Raw genomic sequence first — 27,792 nt, forward strand, 5'->3', positions numbered from 1 at the left:
CGCATACGTCACGCTTACGTCGGAGGTGGGGGCAGGGGCAACAGTTTTCAATGTTATACCATAGTAATTAATGCTGCAAAGCTGGGTATTTTGAGCTTGGCGCATGCAGAGGCTAACAACAGCTAGCTCTAACGCCATCGAATAGGACGTATATTTACCTTCTTTCTCCTACCGAATCGTCGTTGAAGTTGATGATGATGATTGTAAAGAAGTCTTGAATGTTGCATGTAACGACTGTAAAGTTGGTAGTAAAGTCGTCCCATTTGTTCCATTTAGTTGAGTAGCGCTTTGTTACCTTTTATACTGACGGTATCTCGGCACCGAAACCGTAGTTTCGGATACACACCGGTGGTTTCTGACTTGGCTCGTTGTCAGCCGGTAACTAGCTGTCCAGATATTTCGAGGGGAAAAAGGATGAAGACGATGCGTTCGGGTGCCGTGGGAAGAACCTCCGTTTATTTACGTTCTTCAATTACATGGACACTGAATTGAATACATACAAACTAGACACTATACTCCTTTTCTGACCACTTTCGTCTCTCTCTTCATACCTCCGCACTTCGCCTTGGCCATCACATTTTACACACACCGGACTTCCAAAAACCCACAACCCCTTGCGGCTGCTACTCTTAAAGTGACAGGCCAAGCCTGTAACACTACCCCCACTCTGGATGATGATAAAACAACCCTTAACATCACTCCAGCATGTAAACATTATAAAAGGAAAGCATGAAACATTAATGGCAACACATTCCCCACAGTCCTTGAAGGCGTCTTCCTTGCTGTGGAAACAGCTTGAATCATGAGGCAATGTCCATAAAAATGTCCACGAAGCATACTGCATAGATCCTTTTTTTTTAACGTTTCAAAGGTGTATAAACACACATGCTGACATGTACATAACATACTGTGATGTAGTTAATCAACCCAGTTAAATTCAACACTGTGTGACTTCACTCTATATATGATGTGGCTCTTAGGCATTACAATTGTACCATCTGTTTGGTTTCTCTAACCAGTTACATCCTGCATCAAGTGTCAAAGCAGTAAAACAGTATCCACATTACTCATTACCACAGGCAACTAAATGAAATAGAGCCACAAACTGTGGATGTATAACAATATAATTAAATAACTTTAGCTTAAGAGCATAGAATTACTCTGGAACTTTTTTTTCCTTTACTGAGTTAGGAACAAACCTGCTGACACCCTGACTCAGGTTAAACTATAACAAACCCTAGTGACTGACCCAGTCACCTAACATGTCAGGAACTCTGCGGACTCGCTGGGGTCTCTGTAGAGGGGTGGAAATCCGTAGGGGATCACTGGCCGGGGCCCTGGAAGGGCGCTGAGTCCGAGGAAGTCTGTCATGAAGCCAGCTGCTGCTCGGCGTGACTGGCAGTGAAGAACCTGGGTCCTCGAGGGCCTCCACAGCTGGATCCTCTGCGTCTGATGGGGGGTCCCACAGGTGGAGAGGCCCGATGACTGTGTCAGATGAGTTGAGGTCTGGCTGAGGGGGCGGCACCTCGACAGGCGCCCAGGCTTCTGTGTCTTTGAACACCCAGCTGTTGTCTAATGGGGTCCTGGAATAATAAGGCTTGAGCTTGTCATGGTGGACAACTTTGACTTTGGCTCTAGGGCTCTTTTTGAGTCTATAGATCAGGTCATCCAACATGCCTACAATGAAGTAAGGGCCCTCGTAGGATGGCAGAAACGTTCGTACCTTGTTTTTAACCCTTTTGGTGCCTTTAATCAGGTGCCAGACTGCATCTCCCACTTTGTGTTGGGTTTGACAAATGTTTTTGTCATACTGTTTTTTAGCTCGCTCAACAGATTTCCCAAGAGCTTCTCGTGCTAGCTGGTGAGACAGCTCCAGACGTTCTCTCAGTTTCATGACATATTGAGGGGGGGTGTTAGTGTCGATATTGTCATTGTCAGGTGGCAAACCAGCGACCAGGTCGACTGGCTCAGTGACTTCTTTTCCAAAAAGCATCATATTTGGTGTCAATCCGGTGGAGCTGTGTCGAGTTGCTCTATAAGCCATGAGTGCATAAGGCATCATGAGATCCCAGTCCCAGTGACATCTGTCTGCAGTAGTAGCCAGGATTTTCTGCAGAGTGGCATTAAAGCGCTCTACCTGTCCATCAGACTGTGGGTGAAATGGGGTAGTTCGAGTCTTGTCAATCCCCAGCAGCTCGCACATCCCCTGGAAAACAGCTGACTCGAAATTTGTGCCCTGGTCACTGTGCAAGCACTGGGGAGCTCCGTACCTACACACCCACTCAGAGGCGATCTTTTCTGCCACCGTGGATGCTTGCTGGTCTGGGATTGGATAGGCTTCTACCCACTTACTGAAGTAGTCTTGCACTACTAGTATGTAGCTATTGTGTCTCTCTGTTTCATTTAAAGGGCCCATCACATCAACTGCAATCCTCTCCATGGGGGCACCGACTCGCACCGTGCCCATAGCCGCTCGAGGAGTTTTCTTCGGGCGAGCTTTAGCAGCACAGCTGGGGCAGGTGCGGCACCAGAGTGTGACATCGTCCTTCATGTTATACCAGAAATATCTGGTTTGCAGGCGTGTGAGAGTTCTTTCTACTCCAAAATGGCCTCCCACAGGACCATCATGCATCTGCTCCATCATTGAACTGCGGTACATATGAGGCAGCACAATCTGGGGGTAAAACGTTGTTCCTTCAGTGCTATAATATTTCCTCATTAGCACTCCATCTTTCTGGTTAAGTCTATTCCACTGTGCCCAGTATGATTTGGTAGCGGGGCTCAAGTGGGCTATGTCTGCATATGGCAGCCGGCCTCTCCCTTCATCCATCCACTTTTTTACTGGTGCAATGTCAGGGTCAGATTCCTGAGCCATTCTCAGCTGTTCTTGAGTCCACCCAGAGAATAAACTGGTGTTGGGAATATCACTCACCCAGTTGATGCTTGGATTTAGCAGGTCATAGTTGTTATTGTTGTCACTGCAGGCATCCTCTACCCCCACTGGAGGAAACTCTCGCTCAGCTACCCCCACTAGAGGTTGCTCTGTGGGAGTATATATGGCAACTTCAGCTGTACTGTCTGTCAGGTCACACTGGACCCCCTTATGCTGGTGTCGCTCGCTGTCATGCTCTGGCACTGTGCAGGGGCACGACTCCCTGCAGGGCCTCCTGGAAAGTGCGTCTGCATTTTGGTGGTGTCTCCCCGGTCGATGAACCACCTGAAAATCATACTCTGCCAGCTTCTCTAGCCAGCGGGCCAGCTGTCCCTCTGGTTCTTTTAACCTGGTTAACCAGCGCAGGCTGCTGTGATCAGTCCGGAGAGTGAATGGTCTGCCAAGCAGGTATTGTCTGAAGTGACAGGCAAACTCCACGCCTGCCAGAAGTTCACGTCTGGTGGTGCAATAGTTTTGTTCTGTGGCTGACAACCTCCTGCTTCCATAGGCTAGCACCCTCTCCTCACCCCCCTGGATTTGGGAGAGGACTGCTCCGATTCCCCAGTCACTAGCATCGGTGTCGAGAAGCATCTCGCCGCTGTCAAGGGGGGTAGCCTAGGACAGGAGCTGTTGACAGTCGTCCTTTCAGCTCTGTGAATGCCTCCTGGCATTCCTCTGTCCAATTAAATCGTGCATACTTTTTGGTCAGCTCGTGAAGAGGTTTAGCTATCGTAGCAAAGTTTTCCACAAAGCGTCTGTAATATGATGCCAGGCCCACAAACTGACGTACCTCAGAGATGTTACGAGGCGTAGGCCACTCTGCCACTTTCTTCACCTTCTCTGGATCAGTAGACACACCCTGGGCTGAGACAATGTGGCCAAGGTAACCCACCTTCTCCCGGAAAAGGCAGCACTTTGACGGTTTCAGCTTCAGGTTAGCTCCTCGTAGCCTGGCGAACACTTCACTGAGCCGGCTTAGCATTTCGGAACCGTCCCGCCCCAGGACGATGATGTCATTGAGATACACCAAGCAGGTCTCCCACTGCAATCCCACTAATACTCTGTCCATTAGCCTCTGAAACGTGGCCGGTGCATTGCACAGTCCAAAGGGCATGACGTTCCATTCAAATAGCCCCTTGCGAGTGCAGAAAGCTGCGGCTTTGCGGGCCCTTGGTGTCAATTCCACCTGCCAGTAGCCTGAAGTCAAGTCTAGTGTACTGAAGTACCTGGCATTGGAGAGTGTGTCCAGAGTGTCCTGAATACGTGGCAGGGGATAGGCATCTTTAATAGTCCTTTCGTTAAGGGGTCTGTAATCCACACATAATCGCGGGCTTTGGTCTTTCTTCCTCACCATGACAATAGGTGCAGCCCAGCTGCTGTTGCTGGGACGAGCTACACCAGACTCCAGGCTCTGCTGTACCTGCAGATCTGCAGCAATCTGTTTGTCTCTGGCCATTCTGCGTGGCGGCTGCTTCACAGGCTGCCCAGGAGTAGTCTGTATGTCGTGCTGCACTAAGCTGGTGCGGCCAAGGTCAGTGGGCCCGGTGGAGAAGACATCACCGAACCTCCGTAGCACGTGAGCTAGCCCGGCTCTGTCCTCCTCAGACAGGTGAGCACAGCTCTCTGCATACATGTCCTGTAGATGACTGGGCACATATATAACAGGAAAGTCATTGGGGTCTGATGTTACTGGGGACTTGGTCGGATGGAGATCCACTTCTCCCAACACCTCCGCTGGCTGAAGAACTCCGACCACCACCCCTCTCTTCAGAGTAACAGATGCAGGACCAGGATTGTAAATCCGCATGGGAATGTTGGAGGAATGCCGGGTCTGTACAACAATGTGGGCTGCCAGGACGTGCTGTCTCTCAACAAAGCCTTTAGTGGGGGTCAGCATCATATCTTTGTTAACAGCAGAGCGGAGGCGGGCAGTACCAGGCACCACATACTCACACCCCGACTCCAATACTGTTGTGCGGGATACCCTGACGAGGTGCACTTCAGGCTGTCTGCTGGGTTTTGAGCGAGGCACTCTCTCACCGAAGAGGGTGATTTCCCTGCGACCATAGTCCAAGTGAGCATGTGACTGCAGCAGAAAAGGGTGCCCCAGGATAACCTCTGTATTTTCAGCTGTGTCTGCTATAATAAAGTTCACATTGGTTACCTTGCTTCCGGCTTGAACTGGCAGGTTGACTTCCCCTCGGACAGCGATGCCCTCGGGACCGATGCCTTGTAATACTTGTACGATGGATGGCTGGATTTGAGGCCTCGATTCAACAGGAATGGCGTTGAAGTGGCGGAGGGGGAGTACATTCCTCCGAGCGCCAGAGTCGAGCAGAGCACACAGTTCATGTCCCTGTATCAGTATCCGGATACTCATGTCATCATCAGAGCCTTTATTGCATGTGACCACCGTACCTGAGTCAGGAGCTGGAGTGTTATTAGGTGCATGCTGTTTGCGTTTTCGGGAAGAGGGACAGTTCCTTTGTATGTGCCCCACACCAGAGCAGTTGTGGCAGATGACTTCTCTAGAGTTCATTTGTACAGGTTTAGCTCTGTTAGGCGACCACTGCTGGTTAAACCTCGGTGCTTTACTCTGGGTGCTAGCGGGCTCCGCAGCCCACTCTTCAGCCACCCCGAAAGCCTCCATACAGGCGGAAACATTAGCATTTTCGTGCACCATAGCTGCCCTGGGTCTCCGCTCTGCAGCATTGCGATAACCAGACTGCATTAGCTGTGTGACGGCTCTGGCAGCCCGTCTGGTGGCTTCATACCTGTGGGCTATCTCGTAGGCTCTAGCCAAGGTGCGCGGCTTGTCCTCCAGTAGTCTTTGGATCACTTCTGCATCGGCAAGGGCGTTGGTGAAAATCTCCACACTGATGACGTCCTGCTCCGGCTCATTACGATCAGCATACACAATTGACACTTTTTCATAGATGTCGTCTCTTAACAGGTGCAGGGCCTCCCCCGGTCCTCTGACTCTCTGTCTCAGTTCAATGCCTATGGCAGCAGCATGTTCTGAACACGGTCCGTAGGCCGCCTCAATCTCACTCACCATCCGCTGATAACTCCAGCGAGTAGATCTGGGGTTCTTGTGGATGATGGCAGCCGCGGGTCCAGTCAAGCTGAATCTGAGATGCACAGCCATAGTCCTCTCTGACCAGCCTCAGCACATCCTTTAAAATGGAAGAGGAAGTCTCTCCACGAGCCAGCCCCATCAAACTGGCTTGGGCGTAATGTTGGTATTCTCTCTCTGTGTCCACGGTGTTCATCTTCATCACTTGTGTCCATATAGTCCTCTCTGTGTGCTGCACGAGCTGCGTGGTTCAGACCAAGCTCTCCTCATGTTAGGCTGATCGCACTCACACTGGCCAGGTGCGGTCCCACAGTGCACAGCTGAGCATGTGTGAGCTTGTACTTTACAAGGCAGTGTGGCAGGCTGCTGCATACAGGGTGTTAATGGTGACACTGGCGGCTGAAGGCACTGTGAATGAGCTGAGTAACTTGGGATGGTCGGCATAGAGTGGCTATAGTCCATGGAGGTGAAAGGATTAGCTGGTTTAGCTGAAGTTGATACCATGCTCATTAAACGGTCACATTTTGGTGGAAAGTGGGTGAGAAACTCACTATTTGGCTGTGCTTGCTCCTTTGTCGGCATGATGAAAGGGTTAGTTGGCGCCAGTGATGCTTCCGGCGGCGTGGCGTAGCTTGCGGCTCCGGCTAGCGTTAGCTCCATGCTAGTCAGAAAGGGGTTGGTGCAGTCCCCATACCCAGTATAATCCATAATTGTCTGGTCAAACATGTCCACCTGACTTTGAACAGCCTCATCAATATTCACCAAGAATGGATTAGAGCTTTTCCGTGGGCTTTTTCCGTTAGCTGCATCAGCTTGTCTCAGTCTGTGATTAGCATTAGCGTTAGCTCCGAACGCTGCCATTAAATCCACTCCACTCTTCTCCCCCGTAGAAAAAAAAAAATCTCGGACGAGCCCCCAATGTTACCTTTTATACTGACGGTATCTCGGCACCGAAACCGTAGTTTCGGATACACACCGGTGGTTTCTGACTTGGCTCGTTGTCAGCCGGTAACTAGCTGTCCAGATATTTCGAGGGGAAAAAGGATGAAGACGATGCGTTCGGGTGCCGTGGGAAGAACCTCCGTTTATTTACGTTCTTCAATTACATGGACACTGAATTGAATACATACAAACTAGACACTATACTCCTCTATACTTTCGTCTCTCTCTTCATACCTCCGCACTTCGCCTTGGCCATCACATTTTACACACACCGGACTTCCAAAAACCCACAACCCCTTGCGGCTGCTACTCTTAAAGTGACAGGCCAAGCCTGTAACACGTGGGAAGAACCTCCGTTTATTTACGTTCTTCAATTACATGGACACTGAATTGAATACATACAAACTAGACACTATACTCCTTTTCTGACCACTTTCTCTATACTTTCGTCTCTCTCTTCATACCTCCGCACTTCGCCTTGGCCATCACATTTTACACACACCGGACTTCCAAAAACCCACAACCCCTTGCGGCTGCTACTCTTAAAGTGACAGGCCAAGCCTGTAACAGCTTCAATACAATCGGCCATTGTTGTTGTTGTCGATGTGAGGGGTTTCCACGCGGTGTGGTTTGGCTTTATGAAGCAGGCACGCAAACGGTTACGTCATGACGCAAAACGATGACGCAATGACGCAGCACCAGTCGGGCTCCGAGCGGTGTGAACAGAGCGGGAGCTGAACCGAAGAACTGGTTCTGAACCATGTTCTGAACCAGAAAAGCTCTAGCACGGAGCTAGAACGGGAAAAGCCTTGGTGTGAAAGGGGTATATCAGGCACTAAAAATGGGGGTAAAAGTTCTCGGAACTAAGTACTCTTTTTGGTGTGAACGCACAATTCCAGGCACTAACGGAACTAAACGGGAAAAGTACGGGTAAAAGCACTCCGGTGTGAACGTGCTAAATAACTTGTGCCGGGTTGATGGACGACTTCACGTGGGTCAGGTTTGAAAGATGCACTGGTGTTTCCATAGTAACACAATTTAAAGGTTCTAATTCAAACAGTGTTTTAAAAATAAGCAGCAAAAACATAAACTACTCCTCACAATAAATATATTATATAATATTGTCTGAATCTTAACGGCAATACTGCACATTGAGCAAACTATAAACTAATGAATTTCCTTAAATGCGGATCATATACAAGATTATTAACGACATTTTGTTGTAGTGCAAGAGCAACACACATGCCTTAAATGTGAGAAAATGAGTTAGACATTTCACTGATTTGAGAAGTTTAATTTGAGGATTAAGCAGACTGTGAAAAACTGATATAAAGCACTAAATAACAATGAAATGACACGTATGTTCTTATATTTGCACTTTTTCCTTTTTATTGGCTTTTTGTTTTACAAAAACAGGTATGACAGAATGCATAGGCCGAGCCACACGCACAGACGGCTCATCGAAGACAACACGGAGAGAAACGAAGGGCGTCAGGAAAAGGCAACGATTTCTTTTAAAAAGATAAAAACAACACTGTTTGCTGCTATTCTTCTGAACGCATGCATACTCCCATTGTCTCATTTACACGACAAGACACGACAGAATGACATACGATTGTCATTTGAGCAAACACACATGAAACACACACACACACACTTACTGGCACACAATGCAAACAGGTGCAAAATAAATCATGAGATGCAGGTAACGATGCATCAGAAACACACACACTAATACAAGTGAAAGAGATTTAGCCATACAGGTAATGGGCACGAATTTACCATTTAACCTGATGAGTGAAAACAAATATCTGCGTCCTGTTTATATTTTAGTGTGTGTTCGTGGCACAGAGTGTCAAACACCTCTGATAAGATTTGCACAATGAGGCTAATCTAACGCATCCTTCACGTGTGCCTTAAAACTGAAACGTCTTCACATTAAAGATCTATATTTCCAGTGGAGAGAAGCATCGGGGGGGGACACGCACTGAAGCAGTTTTCTGTAATCTGAAGCACAATGCGCGACAAAATGATCTCCATATTTCACCGCACTGTGACTGACCTATTAAGCAGGAAGTGTTTGGATAGTGCACTGCAGCTGTTGAAGGGTTAGCATCGTGTGCTAAGTCATGCTGCTGTGCTGGAAATGCAGGCTAGCTTCTCGTGTCATGTGATCCCTTAGGAAAGGTTACGTATATGCCGACTAGGATAGATGTTGGGACAGCAGAATACTGTTTTTTCTGTTGTATTGTGTGGAAATAAAAAAACAAACAAACAAGAAAGCAAGTATCTTTCCATGTCATGACAAAGTACACAACACTGACGTTTTTTTAAATTGGTAGTAATGCAGTTCACATGTTTCTTAAACAACAATGGAATAAGGGGGGGAATTAACAAACAGTTCTTCTTTGCGGTAAATTAGTGTGCGCTCATGAAGCATTTTCCTGGCCACTTCCTCCACACACAAGCACAACAAGTTTCCAGAGTAAACTGAAGAGGATTGTCCCTCGCCTGTAAAACTACGTGAGGGAATATGAGATGAGGATTGTAGAGAAAGACGTTGACAGTGCTATAAGAACAACACCTCATTGTTTGAGGGAAGGAAACAACCAACAGAACAGCTCTCCTCATTGTGCCACTTCTGGGGAGCCAAATGCAACACAATCACTTTTTATATCAACATTACATTTTGTTAGAACTTATTTTTCATCACAACATGGGTCAGTGTTTTACTTCCTTGGCTTTAATGAAGCTCATCCTCATGTCTCTGATTTCAGTAGTTGAATTTGGGGACTTTTGACCCTCCATTTACCATTAGACGTTACTTTTCTTCTACACCGGGATAACACAAACATGCTGAATTTGAGACGTCATTTTTGGACTTTCATTGCCATAAATAATCAAGATGAAGCTATTTCGTGTAGAGCTGTAAATGCACGTCGACTCCTGCGTCATGAGGCGGGAGTATGAGATTATTTCAGATGCTGACGACCTGTAATCACAGAACCAGTGTACGACTCTACCAAATCTTCACACAAGGCACGTCTCCTGCTCTCTATCTCCACATTTCCCGCTCTCTATCTGCCCTCAACAAGCCTTAGGCACAGATTTCTCCTTCTTTAACTTGAGAGCCACCTGTCAGGTACTTTAACTCAGTCTCCAGTCTTCTACTCTCTGATGATCGCAGGGGAACACTGCACAATACTAATGTTTTAAAAAAAACTGAATTGCTGCTAGAAGGGGTGGTGTTAAATCCGCTAGGTAGTAAGGATTGGAATTACTTCTTTTTATATTATTAGTATTGTTAGAAGCAGAACAAGCTGTCTTCCAGAAGCACGACTGAAGGGAATCAAAATAAAACAATTGGACAACCATTTCTTCCGAACCAATGAGGACCGTCTGGATCCTCCTCCCTGTGAAAGACCCTTTGGTTATAAAACGTATTTTGACCCCACGCCTTGTGTCAGTGGTAAAGATCACCGTCTCTGTCCTCTTCAGGCGGGGGTGCAGTCAGCTTTCGTCTCCGATCAGGGGCAGGGTTACATATGAGTACTAGGTATGGGAGGGGGGGGGAGGCTTTAACCGTTCAGGAGGTAGACCACCAGCTCGTAGGTGGAGATGACGATGGCTGTGTTGGGGATCTGTCGCACCAGGTGGGTGGTGAGGCCGCGGTACAGCGCGCGGTACCCCTCCTCTCTGGGCACTGTTCTTAAAGTCTGGAAGAAGGAGTTATACTTGGTGCCCTCCTCCCGTAGCCGGGTGCGGATCACTTCTGCAAGAAGAAGAAAGGGAGCGGTTAAAGGAGAGGAACTACTAAATCTAGCTCATACTAACTTTTATTGTAAGGTTATTTGTTGGGCCACCTGGGCCTTACCATAGATAGGGTATGAGACAAGGGTTTGCTTTTTGCAAATATATTTCTTATTCTTTTCCTAGAAGATGTACGTTTGGAGTTATACGTTTTGACCCAGAATTAAGTTTATTGCCAAGTAGGTTTACAAATACAATAAATATGCATTGCAAAATCTCCATTTATGGCTGTGTGAAAATAGCTTTTAGCCTCAATGCAGAATGCGTGTATGTTTGACATGTAATTACAGTTCTTATATGTCTATGATTACGACTCCTTATGCTGCGTTCACACCGGACGCGATGCGAATATTCGCTTCGTTCTAATCGCTCGAGTTTCACCGCGGCTGTCAGCTGTGTTTACTCGCATCATTCAAACAAGACGCGCTGGCTAGGGGGCTACAACTACAACTAAATGAACATATTTTACCGTGATTTAATTGTAATACACGTTTCAAAATGATGCCGAAGTACCATACCGATACCGATTAGTAAAAACCATGAATTAATGCTTTGACAAGTCTGCAGACAACTGCTAACAGCTAACGGCTGATGTTTTCTGGTTGAACGTCAGTGACGGCAGGCTGAGATCCTCACCGCTGATTGGCTACCGCGAGATCGCCAATGCTACCTGGCCCTATAATTATACTGTATTGTCGTTACAGTCCACAGCTAAAATAAATCACCATACCTGGAGAAGCCTGTTTCTGTGTTCTTTAAATCGGGACACATATTCATACGTTGAGCTAACTCCCTGATGTCTTTTATAAAACTCTCACCATGAGGATAAGCTAAAGTTGTGGCGCAGGTTTTGGAGGTGGCGGCAGCGAGCATCATCCCGATGAAGTCTGACGCGTCTTTGGACGTCTCCTCCTCCTCGTCCATGTTCTGCGTGGCCTTGGCCTCCATGAGGCGCCGCTTGATGTTCTCATAGATCACAAAGTGGATCACAGTCTCTGAGATACCGGCGTAGGAAGCCGACATTCCTCTGTAGAAACCCCGCAGGCCGTCCGTCCGATACACCCGCCGCATGCACTCGAACGCACTCATCCTCCGCTCGCCCCGATTCCTGGGGGAGAAAGAGACAATATATAGTTTTAAAGCCAAGATAAATAACTTATGTGGTGAAAAACAACTAAACACAGACTCATATTTTCATGCCTATAATATTACAGTTTCTCTCTTATTCTTAAAAAAGACAATATTCACACTAAGCTGTTTACATGTCTAATGAAAATGTATATTCAGCTCATATTTTCACAAAAAATAGTCAGTTTTTCTCCGTGTAGATTGTTGAACTGCGTCTTAAAATGACGGCAGCACTGATGGAGGTTTTCTCTAACTGTTCAAATCTGTTCATGTTTTCTGTTCTACCAACTAGTTTTTTATTTTTCGGATTTCTCTGTCGTCCAACTCTCTGTCTTTTCACCTATTTCCTTATCTTGTTTTGTTTACCGTTTCCTTTGTTTTAATGTTCTTCACAACTATATATCTGAATAATCAAAAAGTATACCAGGATGTTTTTATGATGGGTGTAACAGAAATCGAATGTTGTTGTTTTTTGCCACAGATAATACAATTCTTTCTGTGGAGTGATATGACTACACAAAGTCCCTTGATCAAGGAACAGCATAGTGCTCCACATTGTAACAATAGTAGAGTATTAGTCAGCACATAAATGAAGGATGCACATGGATGTAAAGTCATGAATCTTAATGTAAAGAGAGCCTAGTGAGTTACATTAAAACCCAGCAGGAGCTCTGGTTTCTGCTCCAGCTTACTCTATATGTTGACTTTAATACACACGGGTGCATAAATAGCTGCGCTGTTGTAGGAGAAGGTGAAAAAACCAAGGACACATAACAGCAGCATGCCTTACACAAGGTATAATCTGAAATCCATTCATTGATCAGAAGACCCGAGGCACATGCATGTCTTCAAGTAAACAGAGTCTGCTTTTATCAGTTCTTTGTTTTCTGTGTGGTAATGTTATCCTTTGGGATTTTAAGGAATAAACTTCATGGCTGCAAAGGATTGAACACACCGTTGGGAAAAGGGACATGAAGGAGGAGAAGAAGTTCTACATCAAGTGTTTTGAGAGCTGTATTTTACATATAAAGCGGTTTCATGTAATACAACCAAGGAGTGTCTTTACAAAGCTACTCAGGCCCCGTCCACACGGAGGCGAAAACGAACCAATGTCGATATCAAAAAAGTCTTCCGTCCACACGGAATCGGCTCAATAAACGTGTCCGTCCACACGAGACCGCTCGACCCGCTGGTAGTACATATGCCGGGCCTGTAAGTGGAGCTGTACTTCCGCCACAAAATACACCAAAAGCAGCGAAGAAGACCTCCCGAGCATGGTTGCCATGGTTGCCTTTCTGGTTATTCTCCACGGTGGATTTAGCAACATGTAGTTCATGTAGTTCTCCATGTCCACTTGATGCTGATGGTTGTGGTAGAGGAGCTGTAGATTTTGCACTAACATCTGTATCATGAGCTGCTTTCACCCCAAGTACTTTGCTGTACTTAGTGCCGGCATTTAGTGCCCCCATGGCACTAAGTACAGATCGCGTTCACACCGGAATAAGTTCCCTGAGGGAAGATTACGCAAATGAAGCCGCTGACGTCACTTCTTCTTCTTCTGCTTTGGGTTTACTGGCAGGCCGCAGGCCGCAAACCACTTCACGGCGTATACTGCCACCCGAAGTCCCCGGCCGGAAGTCCCCGGAGTTGGGGACTGGCTTCAGTAGAAGCTGCTGGGACTCCCAGCAGCTTCTACTGAAGCCTTCCGAGTAAATCGCCAGAAGCGCCAACACCTCCTCATCTCCACCGCTCCCATGTTTTCTTTTGTGTTGCCATAAGTTATTCTCTCTCCGTTGGTGCGCGGGGCTAATGCTAATGCTAATAATGCTAATGCCAGCAAATACAATGGCGGCTTCACAAAACTTTTCAGAGTTTTACGGGGCGTGGTTTGCAATTCGCCCAGCCAATAGAAATTGGCACTTTTTTCTCCCCAGGATAGTACCACCTCTCTAGCAGGCACTAAAAATGGGGGTAAAAGTTCCCGGCACTAAGTACTCTTTTTGGTGTGAACGCAAAATAAGAGGTACTAACGGAAAAGTACGGGGAAAAGTACTCTGGTGTGAACGCGCCTATGGTCAGTAGCGTCTGGAGCACGAACGCAACCCTGTGATCCGCCATTGTTGTTGTTGTTGGCGAAAGGCATCAGTAATGACGCGGGGGTGAGCAGGAGAGGCGGGGCTATGATCGTTTAGGGCGTACACACGGTGCCGCAAGCGTTACGTTACCAGACCTTCCCACTTTGGGATGCGTTATCGTTTGAGGGCTCCGTTTCCGCGGTTCCGTTACGGCCTCGTATAAAGAACTATAGCGGATAACACCCGTTTTGTCTCCGTGTGGACGGGGCCTCAATAGGCGCTTTCACACCAAGTACTTTTCCCAGGAATAGTTCCCAGAACTTTTATTTCCTGGAACTATCTAGTAAATCGCGTTCACACCGAAATGTAGTCCCTGAGGGAGCCGCTGACGTCACTTCTTCTTCTGCTTTGGGTTTACTGGCAGGCCGCAAACAACTTCACGGCGTATACTGCCACCCGAAGTCCCCGGCCGGAAGTCCCCGAAGTTGGGGACTGGCTTCAGTAGAAGCTGCTGGGACTCCCAGCAGCTTCTACTGAAGCCTTCCGAGTAAATCGCCAGAAGCGCAGACACCTCCTCATCACTCCACCACTCCCATGTTTTATTTTGTGTTGCCATAAGTTAGTCTCTCTCCGTTGGTGCGCTGGGCTAATGCTAATAATGCTAATGCGAGAAAATAAAATGGCGGCTTCACAAAAACCTTTCAGAGTTTTACGGGGCGTGGTTTGCAATTCGCCCAGCCAATCAGAAATTGGAACCTTTTTCTCCCCAGGAAAGTACCACCTCTCTAGCAGGGACTGAAAATGGGTGAAAAGGTTCGCAAAAAAAAGTTCTAGTTCCAGATCTTTTTGGTGTGAACGCAAAATCCCAGGAACTATCGGAACTATTCCTGGGAAAAGTACTCCGGTGTGAAAGCGCCAAAAGTGTTCCTGTGTGACATGACAACACCTCGAAGGGCTTTGTAACATTGTCGGTCCCTCTCATGTGAAGTGAACTTTGTAACGCTCACACCCAGGCGCCATGTTTACCTCGCATCCAGCTGCAGACGAGTCTTTATCAGCCATATGGGGTTGGTGGCTGTGATGGCTGTAAAACCTGCAGGGAAAAAGACAAATGTGTTCAAAATGTTCCATGGTGTGTTATTATCAGCTGTCTGACAACTAACACAGAAAGATAATATGCTGTATTCATGGTAGTTAAAACAATGAACAAATATTATTTTAACAAAAAGCAGCTTCACGTGAGAAAGCTTGATCTTCTATAGAATATCCTCTGTGTGATCTGAAGAGGAGCTACTGCATGTCATCAAATTCAATGTTAAGAAAACAGCTGTAAAAAAACAACAACAGCTTCTTATCCAACTTTATGGTAGGAGAGTAGAGGACAGGAATGTGTGTGAGAGAGACGAAACAGATATGAAAGAAGCATAAATCCACATGATATGCTTATAAAAATCAAGACTAGGGATTTCAAACCGTTTGACCTCCCGTAAAAAGCTCTGTGTCATGTTATATATATATATATATGGTAATTTATCAAAGGGACCGTTTTCTTCAGAAATTGTTTATCAAACTTTACCAGATGTCTAGATATCTTCTGCAGGAAATTGAAAACTCACCTGTAGGCAATTGAAATACTCAAATAAAAATGTATGAAGCACTTTAAATGGTTTGGCTTATTTGAAGCTTTGATTATTTCTGCTAATCTTTTTCTTCACGGTTGGTTGGCACCTAATGTAAGCTGCATCAGGTAAATGTAATGTAAAAGAACATGTTGGTGATAATGATTGTGTAAATGAACCTATGATGGAGGATTTTATAACTTATTAGTTATAAGTTAAGCATTTAGTGAGAAGAATGGCCTGTAAACAGAAACACGTTGCTCTATCAGCTGCTGTGACTTTCACCTGAGATAAATCACTGCTCCATCGAATCCTCATCACCTGTCACTTTATTTAGTCTGCAGAATATGTGCATTCACTGCTGGAGAGATATTTACAGACAAAGCTGACCTTGACTGGGTTTTTATTTTTTTAATGTCTGAGTGATGGTGTGCTTAAAGCTTCACCGACTGAACAGCACTGTAAAGGTTCAGAGGGACACAAGAGCAAACAACCAACCAACAAAGTGTGAGGGGAAAATAACACGGTATTTATTCCGGTCCTTTTAACATGTTACATTTTAACTGAGCTGTTTTTAAGATTTCTGTTTGGGCGGTATATCGCTACCGAAAGGTGAAGGAAAAAACAGGAGGATTCTCTCTGCAGGACAGAATTTAAACAAGTCTGCAGCAGCATGAGTTATTGAAAATGTTATTAGCTACTTGTACTATGGTTTGTTTATAAACCCAAAAGAGATTTTTGTTAAGTTTTGTTCTCAAAATCCTAACTTTTATTTCAAAATAATTTTTTTCCCCCTCAAAATGTTTGACTTTCTTTTTAAAAAAAATCTGACTTTTTTGCTCAAATAACTTGTTTTTTCAAATGTTTGACTTTCTTTTTCTTTCTTTTTTCCAAAATTGTTTGACTTTCAAAAAATTGTTGTGACTTTTTCTAAAAAGAAATTACTTTAAACATGTGTTGTCCTAATAGATAGATAGATAGATCGTACTTTATTGATCCCAAATTGGGAAATTGTTTTTGTTACAGCAGCATAAAAGGCATTTTACAATAAAACAAAATATACAAGAATAGAAATAAAATAAAATAAAATATAAAATAAAATATAAAATATACATGTCAAAATACAAAATATACATACAGATATTATATATATATATATATATATATATATATATACAAATATACAAATATATATATATTCAAAATATATGGAATTATGGAGTATTAAATATGAAACAGATTATGTGTGAGTAAAATGTACAAGGTGGTTTTATTTCTAGAGAAACTATGGAGCAGAGAGTTCTCTTCCAGCCAGAGGTGATTTGTTGTACAGAGTTATTGCAGTGGGCAGGAATGTTTTCCAGTATCTGTCCTTGAGACAGGGGAGCTGCAGCAGTCTGTAGGAGAAGGAGCTCCGCTGACTGTCCAGCTGCAGGTGGAGAGGATGGGTGGGGTTATCCATGATGGACAACAGCCTGTTCAGTGTCCTCCTCTCCACCACAGCTTCAAAGGGTTCCAGCTTGATGCCGATGACTGACCCAGCTTTCCTGATCAGTTTATTGATCCTGCTGGTGTCACCGGCTCTGATGCTGCCCCCCCAGCAGACCGCAGCAAAGAAGAGTGCACTAGCCACAACAGACTGATAGAAGATCTCCAGCATCTTACTGCATACGTTGAAGGATCTCAGCTTCCTCAGAAAATAGAGTCTGCTCATCCCCTTCTTGTACACAGCGTCAGTGTTGATCCTCCAGTTCAGCCCATTGTCTAAGTGCACTCCCAGGTACTTGTAGACCTCCACAACTGCCACATCCTCTCCCAGAATGCACAGGGGCAGAGGAGGAGATGTCCTCTTCCTCCTGAAATCAATGACCATCTCTCTGGTCTTGGCCACATTCAAAAGCAGATCCTCTTCGGTACAGAGGCCTGGGGCCTATACTACGAAGCAAGATTTTCGTTTAGCAAGCTAACTTCAGGGGTTTCCGGTCCTACGAAGCTGGTTCACTTTTTAGCGGGCTAGATCTCCACGGTAACTTATCCTGGAACCTAGTCTGCTCCGAAGCAGGATAGGTTCCAGGATAAGAGATCAACAAAATCACCGACTGTGTGAACGTGAAAATGAATAGAATATCACCTCCCATCTTCAGAGCAATCTGACTATTAGCCTATAACTATTATACTATTATTATACTATTATGTTAAGTATATATAGTAGTATACCCCCCTGTACTACGAAGCCGGATTTTCGCTTAGCGAGCTAACTTCAGGGAAAACACTGGGTTTCCGGTCCTACGACGCTGGTTCTCTTCTTAGCGGGCTAGATCTCCATGGTAACTTATGCTGAGCGGCTAACCTGGGGCCTATACTACGAATCTAGTTCAACATATCCTGGATATGTTTTGAGTTATCCGGTTGACTTAATCCAAAACAAACCCGCTCTCGCTAAACTGTCCTACGACGCTGGCTATCAACTCGATCGCAAGCCAGCCGTGTCCTATCTAGTTAGGTGCACGTTCACATAAAATGGGTGGTGTCTGGAGCATTCGACCAATCACAAACATGGACAAGCCGTGTACTGACAGCGCAGCGTCATACTTCCTGAATGAAAAGTCAACTATAATATTAGTCAAATATGAAGAACTTTAAACATCCATGACTTAAACACTTTATCCAGGATCAAAGCCACATAGCTGCACCTGCAAGGTGAATGCAGCTGGTAAAAGAAAAAGTGTTTGAATGCGTTCATTAACAGGTTTATGAAATCACTGACTTGGATCTGACTTTAATTACATTTGACTCGAGTGTTTTGTCAACTTAATGTGTTGCTTAAAATAATACTTCTGCATACAGTATGTGACACTGTGAGTGTTGCACGGCCAGATACGGCTCAAGAAGCTGACTCAAATAAGGAAATATATGATACATTATGATGTGATGTGATATGAATGATAATGGGACACATCGACGTCTGCACTCACAGTGCCGCGGACTGTAGGCTACGTAATGTTACTTTGATCCGGTTACTTATGTTGTGGCAGATATTGAATTAAGCTTTCTTAACATAATAGTATAATAGTTATAGGCTAATAATCAGATTGCTCTGAAGATGGGAGGTGATATTCTATTCATTTTCACGTTCACACAGTCTGTGATGTTGGGCTCTGATTGGTCAGCAGGCGGTGCTTTCACTGAGTTGATCTCTTATCCTGGAACCTATCCTGCTTCGGAGCAGACTAGGTTCCAGGATAAGTTACCGTGGAGATCTAGCCCGCTAAAAAGTGAACCATATTCATATTACAGGAGAAAGGAAATACAGAAAAACTGCCGTTGCAGGAAAGACGGCCGGCAAAAATCAACTGACTGTGTGAACGTGAAAATTAATAGAATATCCCCTCCCATCTTCAGAGCAATCTGACTATTATAACATTAGCGTTAAGAAAGCTTACTTAAATATCTGCCACGACATAAGTAACCGGATCAGAGTAACATTAAGTACAGTCCTCGGCACTGTGAGTGCAGACGTCGATGTGTCATTCATATCATATCACATCATAATGTATCATATATTTCCTTATTTGAGTCAGCTTCTTGAGCCGTATCTGGCCGTGCAACACTCACAGTGTCACATACTGTATGCAGAAGTATTATTTTAAGCAACACATTAAGTTGACGAAACACTCGAGTCAAATGTAATTAAAGTCAGATCCACTCGTGTCTTAGACGGGGCAGTGATTTCATAAACCTGTTAATGTACGCATTCAAACACTTTTTCTTTTACCAGCTGTATTCACCTTGCAGGTGCAGCTATGTGGCTTTTATCCTGGATAAAGTGTTTAAGTCATGGATGTTTAAAGTTTAACTTCTTTATATGTCTAATATTATAGTTGACTTTTCATTCAGGAAGTATGACGCTGCGCTGTCAGTACGCTTGTCCATGTTTGTGATTTGTCAAATGGTCAAATGTTGCTAGCCCCACCCCTTTCATGTGAACGCGCACTCAGCCGGACAGAGAAACCCTGGCTTGAGTTACCGAGTTGATAACCAGCGTCGTAGGACAGCTTAGCGAGAGCGCGTTTGTTTTGGATTAGGTAAGCCGGGTAACTCAAACATATCCAGGGTATGTTGAACTGGATTCGTAGTACAGGCCTCAGGAGTCTATTGAGTGGACTTGTTTGAATTTTTTTTTTTTTTTTTAAATAACCTACTTTAAAAACAAAACAACAACAAAAGTGCCTTGATGTGATTTGTGATAAAGCCTCCCTATCAAATATTTTCAAGCCCAATAATAACCTAAGGTACTATTTCAACAGAATATCTCCGGGACATTGAAATATTCCCCATAAAGTTGACCAGCACCTATTTTTTTCTAATGGAAACTCTAATGCACATGCTGGGGTTTGTGTTTCTTAGAAAGCAGCATCCCTAACAAGAATGGTGAGCATTTGACGAGCATGCTGGAAATGTTCCCACCCTGACAGTATGTCGAAAAGCATTGTGTAAACGTAGGGATGGGTACCGAGCCCCGGTATTAAACGGGCCCCGGGGCTGAATTATTAAAGACCGTGGTACCGTTAAGCTCCGACGTTATCGGTCTTTTTATCGGTACTGGAGACATGTAAAAAAGATGTCATGTGTATTATTGCTACACAAACTGCAAAATGCAGTAGTATTTTCGATCTCTCCAAACCAGACGAGAGATCTCTCTCCCCCGCCTGCTTGCGAGGGGGCGGGGCAGTTTACACACACGCAGCTGCTCCATGCAGCAACACACACACACGCAGGAGATGGCGGAGAGAACTAAGCACTAAAAGGTGTGGTTAAACTTTACCCGTCTCGATGTGGACAATGCTCGTTACCTAAAGTGCAATAAGAGTTTAGCATGTAAGGGCGGTAACACGAGCAATTTGTCTAAACATTTATCAAAAGTGCACCACATCCAGACGGAGAAACGCACCGGGTTCGACTGTCTTTCTAGTAGCTCTGTAGCCCCATCCACGAGTAACGTTTCCACGTCAGGTGTTACAGTATGTATGCTAGCAGCAACACACGGAGTTAACTCAATTATACAAACATGGGCTAATGATTAGAGGTACATTTATTTTGTTAAAGTTTCAGCCATTCTGTTTACAGTTCTGTCATCACATTATTTAATACCATTTGTTAAAACATTGTTGTTTCTTTTGATGTGAAATATTATGTATTTAATTTAAATAAAAAGCAATGTTAGTTTTGTTCACAATTTGTTTATTTTCATTTTTCATTTATTCGTTTATTTGAATAGGGACAATGCACATTAATGAACACTTTAGACAAATAATGCTTCAAGTGTAAATATGCCGGATTTTAGCTTTGAGCTAATTTCCATCCGTAGTCCCTGACATACAACATATAGTTAGTTTACCTCATTTTTTTCTCCAAAAGAACCGATAAAAGTACCGTTAAAAGACCGGACCGATAAGCGGTATCGATAAAAGTAGTAGTACCGTTAAAACCTTAACGATACCCATCCCTATGTAAACGTCCACCCGTTGTAGTTACCTGCCATTCCAGCCGACACCATGTGTACCTGCGTGGAGTCGGGTTCAAACACACCGTTCAGTTTCTCTTTGGCCGTGGAGTAAGCAGCAAAGTAGATTGCTCTGTTGGCAAAAAAAACACAAAAAGGTGAGTAAATAAATGTAACACAAGTACAAGGAAAAACAAGTTATACATGACATGTTTTTCTGCTGAAGTGTCAATACAATTAGTCCTAATTATGTGCCTCCGGTAGCTTTGTAGCCTTTTAATTACACAACATCAACAAATACAAATACAAGCGTCCTCATGTCAGCTTCAGCCTAATGAGCTTTGAAAAATTAATTAGGTGTAAAGCAGAGAGCGGAACCAGCAGCAAATCAGCTGGTTAGACACAGAGGCTACTCAGTACAAACAGCACATCTTCATTATTTTCACTAATTAAAAGAACCAACCCATCTCAATAAAAACAACTGCTTCTGTTCTTTTTAACAGCATAATGTGCCGTGTGTTTGCTAATGAAGCTCATCAGTCACATTATAAGAGTGTTTGTGTGAGCATTCATCTTCAAATCTGCGTCACAGCTCCTCTGCATCAGCATTTATTCACGCAAGATGCCAACAAAACACTTCACATGTGCTAAGCACTGACATCTGCCTGCTGCAGCATTACCGCTGCCCACAGCCATTAGCGCCCACTTTGCTCCCGTCACTACCACCGAGCGTGATTAATGAGCGTTAATGTTGTATATACAGTACATAGCATTACCTAACTTCAGTCATTTACAGTATTTACAGGACACAGACCAAACACTGTTGCCATGTGTGCGTGTAGAAACTGCTGGAAAGCCACGAAGATGAATGAGCATGTATTTCTAACACATTGTATGTGATAGGGTAAGGGGCGGGACATCTCTAAGCAGTTGACCAATCAGAGCAGACTAGGCTCTGGTTTCAGACAGAGGGTGAAAAGAGGTGATGCAGCACAGGCAGTATGAGAAAAATAAAGAGCTTTTTGAACATTAAAGCATGGAGACATGTAGAGACACTACATACTGATATACACCTGAACATCAGCAGGAGAGGACTCTTTAAAGTAGAGACACTACATACTGATATACACCTGAACATCAGCAGGAGAGGACTCTTTAAAGTAGAGACACTACATACTGATATACACCTGAACATCAGCAGGAGAGGACTCTTTAAAGTAGAGACACTACATACTGATATACACCTGAACATCAGCAGGAGAGGACTCTTTAAAGTAGAGACACTACATACTGATATACACCTGAGCATCAGCAGGAGAGGACTCTTTAAAGTAGAGACACTACATACTGATATACACCTGAACATCAGCAGGAGAGGACTCTTTAAAGTAGAGACACTACATACTGATATACACCTGAACATCAGCAGGAGAGGACTCTTTAAAGTAGAGACACTACATACTGATATACACCTGAACATCAGCAGGAGAGGACTCTTTAAAGTAGAGACACTACATACTGATATGCACCTGAACATCAGCAGGAGAGGACTCTTTAAAGTAGAGACACTACATACTGATATACACCTGAACATCAGCAGGAGAGGACTCTTTAAAGTAGAGACACTACATACTGATATACACCTGAACATCAGCCAGAGAGGACTCTTTAAAGTAGAGACACTACATACTGATATACACCTGAACATCAGCAGGAGAGGACTCTTTAAAGTAGAGACACTACATACTGATATACACCTGAACATCAGCAGGAGAGGACTCTTTAAAGTAGAGACACTACATACTGATATACACCTGAACAGCAGCAGGAGAGGACTCTTTAAAGTAGAGACACTACATACTGATATACACCTGAACATCAGCAGGAGAGGACTCTTTAAAATAGAGACACTACATACTGATATACACCTGAACATCAGCAGGAGAGGATTCTTTAAAGTAGAGACACTACATACTGATATACACCTGAACATCAGCAGGAGAGGACTCTTTAAAGTAGAGACACTACATACTGATATACACCTGAACATCAGCAGGAGAGGACTCTTTAAAGTAGAGACAGCAGATACTGATATACACCTGAACATCAGCAGGAGAGGACTCTTTAAAGTAGAGACACTACATACTGATATACACCTGAACATCAGCAGGAGAGGACTCTTTAAAGTAGAGACACTACATACTGATATACACCTGAACATCAGCAGGAGAGGACTCTTTAAAGTAGAGACACTACATACTGATATACACCTGAAAAGAGCAAAATAGGGCCTCTTTAACAAATAGTGTTATTCTTCTGATTTTAATATAAGAACACATTGTAATTTGGCTAACATTTGGATTATTTGTGCAGCCCTAGTGGTTACATAACACCACTTTTTCTAACAGCCATGTCAGCCCTTATGTTGACAGATCAGCCTTGAAAGTACTGAGGCAAAGGGCCAAATGTTAATGAAACAACTGGCGTATAATAAGCACCGCTGTTATCAAAGCCCTGTAGGAAACTGATAAAATGACCTTGGTGTTTGTTTTGTATGACGTGCGCCATGGGTGCTGAGATAAATCTATGAATACATGCACACATTTGATTTAAAGAGCACTGACTGAGCGGCATGTGGTGCCCTGGGCTTTAGATTTGTTCTCCTCGCAGTATCTCACTCTTTCACAGTAGACATTTTGGCTACGTTCACATTACTGAGCTTAATGCTGCAGGATTTCATCTGCAGAGGGATAACGGCACTGGAGACACAATTTAGCAGATTAACAATGTTATCAAATGTTTATTTGTCAAAGAGATACTGAGTTTTGCAATTGACTTTACTAAGTCACTATTTAGTTGAAGACAAAACTAACAGAGTTGTGCAGGAATGAGTCAGCATGTTAGGGTTATGAAACAAGGTCTGTGTTTAATACAAGCTGAGTAGAACAAGCTTTCGTTGTGTGATATAAAATATGTCAGTAAATACCTCGCTGTGTCTTAAAAACAGTGGTTGCTAACAAGTGTCTAAATGACGACTAAACGTCATCACGCCAAACATTAGCCACCTTTAGCTTAGCGGTGGTGACGTGAAGTCATGTGACCAGGATGTAGTTAGCTTATAGCCTAACGTTAGCATTTACACTTCGACTATAATAAAAGTGGTTTTAATAAGTGGACATTATCCTGTTGAACAAAACATGTAAGTATCATGAGAATGTTTGACAGATCTTATTTTCTTCAAATAGAAATATTCCATAGAGTGGCGAAGTCTCTCTTTCCGGTGGAACCTCATGGGACCTTATTTCGGAAAAATTATGTATTGAAGTCAATGGGGAGAGAAAACGTATCTTTCAATTCCGTTTTAATTGTGCCATGAATTACATATGATGTTTGTCAATTTAAAAGATAAGTCAAAATAATAAAAATGTGTCGTAAAACTGTGAAGTAACACTTTTTTTTGTGTGAAACCGCTCAATGAACTACATCTCCCGCCTCGCACCACACACCAAGACGGCCGTCACGTTGGCACATTTCACTTCTTTCTTTCAGAATGAGGCGGAAAGTATTAAAAGAGGTGAAAATCACTCCAAGTCTGGGCATGTTGAGAGCTGTACATACACACAAGGGGAGTTAGTCGGTTCATAAGAGCCAGCATGCGGGACCGGGATTCTGGGATTTGTAGTCTTTCTAGTTGCGTATTTTTCATAGTCTTATATTTCAACAGTTTTACGACAAACTGTGACTTTTTTGACATGGAAATTATTTGTTAAGATTGACAAACATCATATGTGTAATTCATGGCACAATTCAAACGGGATCGAAAGATAATCTTTCTCTCTCCATTGACTTCAATACATAATTTTTCTGAAATAAGGTCCCATGGGTCGGAAGTAGATGGGCGGGACTTCGCCTCTCTATTGGCTTTTTGTCGAGGGAGCCCTTGCAATGCTAACCCGCGGGTTGTAAATGCATCATCACTGCAACACTTTATAGCTCAATATGTACACATTGCTAAACATACAATGAGGATTAAAGGTGACAGCTTACCTAGAAGGTGCCACTCCCACCAGGTTTGGCCCCAGGCCCCTGAGGAGAGAACGGTAACCCTCTTTCTTCAGGATCAACCTGAAAACAGAAAACACAGAAAAAAAGTACGTATTATAACTCCATCGTGCATGTTTTAGTTATGTTTAGGTTTGACTGGTGTGTTAACATTATTTCTACCAATATTGTCCGATTTCTGGAAGTTTTGTCTAATTTACAGATATAATTCCAATTAAAATATCAAGAATATGAAACTTCAAAGATTTCTCTTTACGTATGTTTTTTTCGGGCCAACTGATCACCAGTGAATGAACCCAAGTGTCTTGCTGGGTCGTAGTGCGATGATACTGGGTCCATTCAATCTACATTTAGAGATATTAGATAGATGGAGGACATTCAACAACTACTAGCACATCAAGAATACACACATCCAACCGAAATAAATCGGATTGGAGATCTGAAACTGAGACATAAAGACAATGTAATCACATGATCTTCACATCTGGTGTCGGCTCCATGATGTATTTAGGACAAGCTTTGTGGAAGATCTACTTTTTCTGGACGGATGTTAGACTGGCGTTAATTTGACTCACTCTTGCATCTCAAGGAACCACTGATATCACAATACATAATACATAGACATCTATGACATAACGTCTACAATGAAACCTCTTCATCCATCTAGGTCAGGGGTGTCAAACTACATTTCATCACGGGACCACATCAGCATTATGGCTGCACTCAAAGGGCCGGTTGTAACTTTAAGACTATATAAGAATACATATATAAATATATATATAAAATAATGTATTATATTACATTATTGCCTCTGCATTGGATTATTATCAGATAGGGTAATAACTTCATAATTAGCTTCGTCTGAAAGCAGAAGTCTGGGGCAAATAATTGCAAGTCTCTTCAGTGAGAATGTCACAAATTAAACACCTGAACTGTTGAAACAACATCCATAACATTCATCTGCTACTTAGTAATTATGTGTCTATTTACCTAATATATCATTCCAATAACTTGCATATAGACTCTTATTGCACTATTTCACTTTTTGAACTATTTTTCTTTGTATTTACGCAAAACATTTTTTTTAAAGAAATCTAGACCGCAAAATAATTAAAAAAGAGTGGTCAGGGTCAGGGTGACTTGGTCAGGGTCCTTGAACACAACATGAGCCTAACGTGTCATCACGTGGTACATGTCTCGTCTGACAGGGGTGCAGTTCTGACGGAGAGCACCGGAACGTCGCTCCGGCATTCAGAAATTGCAGTACCCACAAGGAGCCGTGCACATGCCGCAGTTTGTGCGTGGCTGTGTCTTTAGTTGAAAGCCCAGTGGCGATCTGTTCATCTGTCATACTGATCATACAGTCAATAACTTCTTTGTTATTAGCATCTGGTTAGCTAGCTATGCTAACGAATATAAGAAGCTTTTTCTACAACCACACAAGGCACATCTTGATATGATCATTATAAAAAAATAAGAGACTAAAGGAAAAACAGGTATAAAATACTATATGACAGTAACAAAAAGTTGTTATTAATAAACAAGAATACAGTTTGAAAGTAGGGATGCCAGCGATTATTCGAATATTCGTTACAGTCTCCATAATCGAAGATTATTTTTAAAATTCGATTTTATTTATATATTTATGTTTTTCTTTTTTTTTCTGGTTTGGTTTCAACCAAAATATAGACTAATGCTAATAATAGTAATAGTATTAATAATTGTAAATGACCATTGATCACACCACCAGTTTGTTTTACTGTAAACTTGGAGGAAGCCAGCAGCGCAGAGTGCAGAGTGCTGCTGCAGCCTGCTACACACCGACCCCCCCCTCCCTCTCCGTCACACGTGCGATTGATTTATTGGCGACAGAACAGTGAGAACACAACTCAAGAGTTCCTCGTGGAACTACTTAGAACTGACAAGTGCAAATGAAGTCAAATGCAAGCTCTGCGAAAATACTTTTTTTTCCCCTCTCCCGCGGGGGAGGGGAGGGGGGGGGGGGGGGGGGTGTCGAATAATTGATTAATATTCGCCAGGGCTGTCCGATTTTCGATTTTGATCATGGTCAGTTTCTGGCATCCCTATTTGAAAGGGGAGTGATTTGTAAAATATCCTTAAGGTTAAAAATCAAATCTGTTTACAGTTCTGTTTCATATGGATGTTGAGATGTTTCCATAGATCTCTTAATTTTGCTCTCAAAGTGCACCAGTTTGATGCTTTTTATATTATAGTTCTTAAAACAAGTCTTTAACTGTTAACACCATCAGTAACTGTACAAAGTTGTATTTTGTCCTGACTAGTCAAACACAAAAGGTCTTTGCAACATCTTTATTTGTCTATTCTCTCACATTCTTCTCATGAACATGCCCCCCGGCCCCCCCTAGAGGAGGTTAGGCCCCCCCCCACCACTTAAATCATGTCCACATGGATAGGAAACTAAATATCCATATCTTTCTGTTTTGGTGGTCATGCCACAACCGTGCATGTGCATGCATGCGCGCGAGTCATGGGAAGATATCTGGATTAAGAGGTTGCTTCTTCTTTGCACAGCATGAAAGAAAGGCCAAATGAATGGGCTGTGATTTCAGTTTTTTAAGCAGAGGTCAATCATTTGTACGGCCCTCGGAGGATGTTGAAAAAAT

General features: G+C 43.6%; 1 protein-coding gene across 1 annotated transcript in view; it reads right to left on the minus strand.

Annotated features, from left to right (window-relative positions):
* Nucleotides 1-8,313: 8,313 nt before the first annotated feature.
* The window catches only part of LOC117475927 (solute carrier family 25 member 36-A-like), a 31,184-nt gene continuing 11,705 nt past the window's right edge, over nt 8,314-27,792 (minus strand). Inside the window, 5 exon segments of the mRNA XM_034122275.1 lie at nt 8,314-10,722; nt 11,579-11,868; nt 14,990-15,056; nt 21,118-21,218; nt 25,133-25,210. Of these exon segments, the coding sequence (XP_033978166.1) occupies nt 10,529-10,722; nt 11,579-11,868; nt 14,990-15,056; nt 21,118-21,218; nt 25,133-25,210 (730 nt within the window). The 3' untranslated portion in view covers nt 8,314-10,528.

The sequence above is a fragment of the Trematomus bernacchii genome, unplaced genomic scaffold, assembly GCF_902827165.1.
Source record: "Trematomus bernacchii unplaced genomic scaffold, fTreBer1.1, whole genome shotgun sequence".
In the NCBI taxonomy this organism is placed as follows: domain Eukaryota; kingdom Metazoa; phylum Chordata; class Actinopteri; order Perciformes; family Nototheniidae; genus Trematomus; species Trematomus bernacchii.